The sequence below is a fragment of the Acyrthosiphon pisum genome, chromosome A3 (assembly GCF_005508785.2).
Source record: "Acyrthosiphon pisum isolate AL4f chromosome A3, pea_aphid_22Mar2018_4r6ur, whole genome shotgun sequence".
Lineage (NCBI taxonomy): Eukaryota > Metazoa > Arthropoda > Insecta > Hemiptera > Aphididae > Acyrthosiphon > Acyrthosiphon pisum.
This window is the reverse complement of record NC_042496.1, coordinates 40823001-40829973: the sequence shown is the minus strand read 5'-3', so window position 1 is coordinate 40829973 and position 6973 is coordinate 40823001. Positions and strand designations below refer to the sequence as shown.

Here is a 6973-nt window from a genome sequence, read left to right as displayed (position 1 = left end):
CCCCCACACCCCCCTATAATGTTTTTACAATTTTACTTTAAACATACAAAGTAGTTACGTATTTATTAATATATATTACATTACCTACTACCTAGTACATAGTTATAAATTACCTACTAGTAAGTCTAACTACTCTACATTAATTGTCTATTACATTTGTCGTGTGCGAACATTAAATTTGTTTCTCTCAGATACCGGGAGCATATTATGGGTACGCATGTACACACGAGCAGTGTTTGGAGGACCCGCAGCGTCGTCAATACAGTAAAATATTTATATATTACTATATTGGGTAATTTATTTTCAAAACTAACAGCGTTGTCGATCGCTAATAATATCACTAATATTAACATGATGTATACAAAGGAAAGAATTAAACACATATTTCCAATTCCAAAATATTATGGTCATTTGTCTTTGACGTCTGATCGGGTCAATAACAATTACAATTATTTAGCTTTTCTGTTGTGTACTTAACTGCTTTTTATTATTTTTTAAAATAATTTTTCAATAGCATTTATAATTTAAAACGTCATCAAACATGTTTAGACCATGGGAAGATAATGCCGAAAAACCAGGTAAGTTTTTAATATTGAGTATTATACATTATTGATAGGTACCATAGGCGTGCGCAGACTTTGTCCGCAGGGGGCCCCTTAAAAATGTCTGAACCAAAGATTGTTGTACTAATGTCTACCGTAAAAAGGGGTGACTTCGGACATGAGGGGTAAATTCGGACAACACCATGTTTTTTAGTTATCTTATAACTTTAGAATACACGTTTAATAAAAAGTTGAAAACTGATACTCCACGTTAATATCTATTATAACCCCCATAGAAAATAACATTTATTGGTGACATAATAGTATCTTAGTACATGTTAAGGAGGTAAATACAAAATATTATATTTTTGTATTTTTAAATTACAGATTAACCGTGCCTTCGATAATTCAGCGCTGCTGTAAGCGTAATAGATGTAATAAGAAAGTATGATGAATATGATTGTGATTGACTAGCATGTTTCTAACCTGCTGGAACCGCTGTTTGGTTCGCTAGGTTGTGATCATTACATAGACATATTAATATGTCTATGGATCATTATGATGAATTAAAAAACGTCATCTTCCTATCACAAGCAGCGTAGTTTTGCGCTGAATTATAAAATGACTATTTATAGTTGCTGACGAAGCGTTGCAGCAGCGCTGAATTATCGAAGGCGCGGTAATCCTCGACTCTCGAGTCTTAAGTCTTGACACTCATCACTCGAGTACTCGACACGTAATACGTATTATACACGTATTATCATATCTCAATGTGCTAAAGTGCTAAAGGCTTTATACATAAAAACATATATAGGTATACTGTACAGGGTATGGTTATACTAATAATAATATACAAATATAATATATGACGCACGATTTAAGATATCTTAAAAGTATATAACACGACGTATGTTTTGGAGTATGAACATTAAGCTTTAAAGTATCCATTATCCATGTACCAGGTACATAATTAATATTAAATAATATTATTAAAACTTGAATTGAAATAATTGATTAAAAGTCACGGGTAACTAATTAATTTAAACGTAAATTTATAGTTTGTGTATAACTTTAATAGTAAAATGAGTTTTCATAGTAAAATTGTATTGATTACCGGTGCTAGTTCAGGAATCGGTGCAGCAACTGCAATACACTTTTCCAAATTGGGAGCAAAACTAGCACTTACTGGACGCAATCTTGTCAACCTACAGAATGTAGCCGATCAATGTGAAAAAAGCTGTTCACTAAAACCATTTGTGGTTACTGGTGATCTAACAAATGAAGATGATACTAAAAAAATTTTGGATTCCACTATTTCTCATTATAACCAACTGGATGTTTTGGTGAATAATGCAGGTATTTTAGAAAACGGATCTATTGAGTCTACATCCCTTGATCAGTTTGATCGGGTAATGAATGCTAATGTTCGATCCATCTATCATCTAACCATGTTGGCTGTTCCGCATTTAGTTAAGACTAAAGGTAACATAGTTAATGTATCTAGTGTAAACGGAACCAGATCTTTTCCTAATGTACTAGCATACTGTATCTCAAAAGCAGCAGTGGATCAATTTACAAGATGTGTAGCATTGGAACTGGCTCCAAAAGGAGTTCGTGTGAACAGTGTTAACCCAGGAGTTGTAGTTACAACACTTTTAACAAGACAAGGAATGAGTGAAGAAGACTATTCAACATTTTTAGATAAAACCAAGTTCACGCATGCGTTAGGAAGACCAGGCACCGTCGAAGAAGTTGCCAAAGCAATTTCATTTTTAGCTAGTAATGATGCTAGTTTTACGACTGGCGATTCAGTTTTGGTTGATGGAGGAAGACACGCTATGTGCCCAAGATAAAACATTTACTCATGTTATTTAATGAAAAATCATTTTTCATTTGTTTGTATATTGTACGAATAGATTAAATATAGTAAAAAATAGATTTTTTTGTAATAAAGCTAATTGGTCTAAATTAATTCATAAGTTATGACTACTTAATATTATCCTGGACAAAATCATGAAAATTATATGTATATCTTATATCTATTGTGGGGATAGTTGAGAGTAGGTATTATAAACATACATTTTTATTAAAACATATAGATAATATATTCCATCATCCCTTCACTAAACATTGTACATTTGTACAACATACATATTATATGATTATATTCAAAGGTGGGCAAGTTAATGAAAATAATTTACTCAAGTTAAGTTAAGTTAAGAGGACACATGATCGATAAGGTAAGTGTTAACAGTTAACAAATTATAAATTTAACTCAATAAGTTAAAAGTTAATATAGAAAAAAATATTAACTTAACTCAGTTTAAAAAAAGTTAATCTATTTTTTTTTAAATAAGTATGTAAATCACAATATAAAGAGTGAATGTGTCTTTCTAGTTTATAGTTTTCATATACATTTTTCTAACATAATTTGTAGTTATTGAATAATATAATATAAATAATAGACCTAATCATATAATAAAATATGCAAAATAATTTAAACATGTTTTTAGAGTTTTTATGGGCACTAGAAAATAATACTGCACTCTACCAGACTACTGTTAAAATTAGGAGCAGAACCATAATAGTCTGAATTTAATTTAAAGATTTTAAGAAGGATGCAAATATCCAAAGAAGTGACTTAATTATAGATGATATTTTATAATTGATGTTTACTCGATAAAAACTATTGCAAATGATTAAAATGCAAATGTAATGTATAATTACATGCTCCAATTTATTATGCCAACTCAATTAAAAAGAACTTTTTACTATTCAATGTTTTTTGTAAATACTAATTTAAATTAAAGTGGGTAAGTGGATGTCGCTCTGCTGTACAGTAGGTTACAAGTGGGTCACTGTATAATGGATAGTATTAAATTTGAATTCAATGATATAATATCACTGTATAAGAAAAACGATTCTGAGCGGAGACGGTTTGTCAGTCTAGGTATTAGACATACCTATTATAGGTATACTTATCTATAGTATTAAAAAAAAATTGACCTATAATAGGTATCAATAATAAATTCCAATTTAATCATATCACAATATCCATTAGGTAACGCGTTATACATCAACAACAAACCGTGGTAATATCATAGATATATAATAGTATACTTTAGAAGTTTCAAGTACCCACAAATTATATTATACAATCACAACAAAATAACTAAAATAGTTATTCTAGGTTTTTTAATATGTGATTTCGTCCAAATTTGAGCTTAAAATGACTACAAATAAACTGTGATAATGTAGTTTTTAGATTTTTGGTAACAAAATTAACTACTTACGTGGAATCTTGTTTTAAATTTTTAATCCTTAGATATAAAAAGGTGGGCAAATGGATGCCGCTCTGATGTATAGTAACCGTGCCTTCGATAATTCAGCGCTGCTGTAAGCGTGATAGATGTGATAAGAAAGTATGATGAATATTATGATTGTTATTGACCAGCATGTTTCTAACCCGCTGGAACCGCTGTTTGGTTCGCTAGGTTGTGACCAATATGATGAATTAAAAAACGACATCTTCCTATCACAATCAGCGTAGTTTTGCGCTGAATTAAAAAATGACAATTTATAGTTGCTGACGAAGCGTTACAGCAGCGCTGAATTATCGAAGGCGCGGTTAGTTACAAGTGGGTCACTGTATAATGGACGGTATTAAATTTGAATTCAATGATAGAATATCATTGTATAAGAAAAATTATTCTGAGCGGAGACTGAATCTAGGTATAAGATATATTATACTTATATCTATGGCATTAAAAAAAAAAATTGACTTATAATAAATTCCAAATTAATCATATCACAATATCCATTAGGTATTTATAACGCGTTATACTTCAGCAACAAACCGTGACACTATCATAGATATATAATAGTATAAAGCCCCGTTCACACGATCAAATTATTTGATCGTGTGAACGGGGCTTACCACGGCCATATAGATAGGTCTGGCAACTCTACGATTTTCGTGTGCCGTTATTGTATACGGGATCGGGGGAATGCTATGTCGCCATCTACTTACAAATTAATGACATACCTTATAGTATAGAACTCTATACTATGAATGTAGATAGCGCCACTTAGCATTCCCCCGATGCGATCGCCTACACACGGCCATATATTAATAGTAGTACCACAAAATATATGAAATTATATATATTTCATATATTCTGTGGTAGTACCATTATACATATTATATTATTATTATAATAATATAATACCTATTGTATTACATTTTTATATGGCCGTGTAGTATACTTTAGAAGTTTCAAGTACCCACGAATAATATTATACAATCACAACAAAATAACTAAAATGGTTATTCTAGGTTTTAGATTCTGAGTGGAACGATGAATGTATTGATTTTACAATGATGTGTGTTTTTTTTTATTTATTTATTTATTTTTATTTTTTATTTTTTTTGTGTCTGCAATCACCTTTTAGGACAGTAAAAGTGCTTGGATTTTCTTCAACAGTACCTTTTCTGATAGGAAAGTGAATCTAGTTGGTACTTTGGGGGGGGGGGGGGTCAAAAGTAAAAATTTCCCAGTAGCTTTCAAAAGCTCCGTGAAAAACAAAAGAAAAATTAAGGAAAAACGGGAATTTTTACGCAAAATCTATTTTCGAGAAAATTGATTTTGGTTTTTGTTGTAACTCTAAAACAAATGGCCGTAGGTACATGAAATTTTGACTGAATGTTTATATTAGCATTTTCTTTAGACCATAAAATTTTCCAAATATTTTGACTTATTTTGAGCTCTTTACGGACATTTTCAGTTCCCATTTTTTTTAGTTTTTTTTTCTATCAATATCAATAAAATTTAATAGAAGGCTCCTAGTATATTTCAAAGGTAGATGAATAAAATTAATAATCCATAGTCACAATTTTTTTTTATAAGCATCTTAAGTTCAAATATTGACAAAATACGTAAAAATGACAAAAATAGGACAATCTACCTTTATCAAAAAAAAAATGATACAATTATGATACATTGTTACAATAGCAGTCGAAAAATATTAAAAATACATAGGCACAATTTTTTGTTATAAGCATTTGAAGTTAAAATGTTGACAAAATTTATCAAATTTAAAATTGAATAATTATTTTATAGTTAAAAATGTATAAAATGTTCAACTTTTATATCTAAGGATTGAAAATTTAAAATAAGATTCCACGTAAATATTTAATTCTGTTGCCAAAAATTCTAAGAAATACATAAGCACAGTTTATTTTTATAGTCATTTTAAGTTCAAATTTGGACGAAATTACATATTAAAAAACCTGGAATAAATATTTTATTTATTTTGTTGTGATTGTAATGATTGTATAATATTATTTGTGGGTACTTGAAACTTCTAAAGTATACTAGGTATTATATATCTATGATAGTACTACAGTTTGTTGTTGATGTATAATGCGATACCTGATTGATATTGTGATATGATTAATTTGGAATTTATTATTAATACCTATTATAGGTCAATTTTTTTTTAATACTATAGATAAGTACACCTATAATAGGTTTGTCTAATACCTAGACTGACAAACCGTCTCCGCTCAGAATCGTTTTTCTTATACAGTGACATTATATCATTGAATTCAAATTTAATACTATCCGTTATACAGTGACCCACTTGTGACCTACTGTACAGCAGAGTGACATCCACTTACCCACCTTTTTTGGATTGACACTTTGTCTTGCATGTGCTTTTTATAAAACCTTGTCCAGTTCCTGTAGATTGTTGAGTTGCAATTGTGCGTAAAGCAAATGTATTTTCTTTTGAACTTGGTCAATTGTTATTAAATTTTTTTGGCATATTTAGAATTGAGACCTTGAATTTAAAGATTTTAAAAGCCCTTCCTTAGTCCCTAATCTATAATACCCATCAACTATTACCTGCAAAAATATTTTTATGATCTTAAAATAACAAAATATAAACGGTTGAATTACTATATTACGAGTATAATATGTATTATTTTATGTTTGCCATTATCGGGAAGTATTGGATCATTATATTGAAGTTCATTTTTCCGACATTTACTGAATTCGGTATAGAAACGTTCAGACATTTTTGTAATATAGGTTTCTCAACACAACACGACAAACACTCACACAAGAGTGAGAAAAAACTATATTTTAAAGACGTATTTTGAATTTTCCCGTATACACGAACAACATAATAAATAATAATGATGATAATGCATCGCACACGTCGTGTTGTACCTATATCACAGAATAGGTGAAAAGGTAACCTATTCTGTGGCAGCACGTTTAAATTCTAGAAATGTCGGATGTGGTTTTATCATCTCCCATAAGAGCCTATGTTAAATGAAATAATATGATCCCTTCTGTTTGTTCTGTGGTTTTGATACTAGTGTGAAATGGCCTATTATCAAACTTTTAGTTAAGAACATTATCTGG

At 29.9% G+C, this 6973-nt stretch overlaps 1 protein-coding gene across 1 annotated transcript; it reads left to right on the top strand.

Annotated features, from left to right (window-relative positions):
• The first annotated feature begins 1430 nt into the window (after positions 1–1430).
• LOC100166959 (3-oxoacyl-[acyl-carrier-protein] reductase FabG-like) lies at positions 1431–2521 on the top strand. The gene is given in 1 exon segment (NM_001326659.1): positions 1431–2521. A coding segment is annotated over 1 exon segment (771 nt). The 5' UTR covers positions 1431–1624; the 3' UTR covers positions 2396–2521.
• The last annotated feature ends 4452 nt before the right edge of the window (positions 2522–6973 follow it).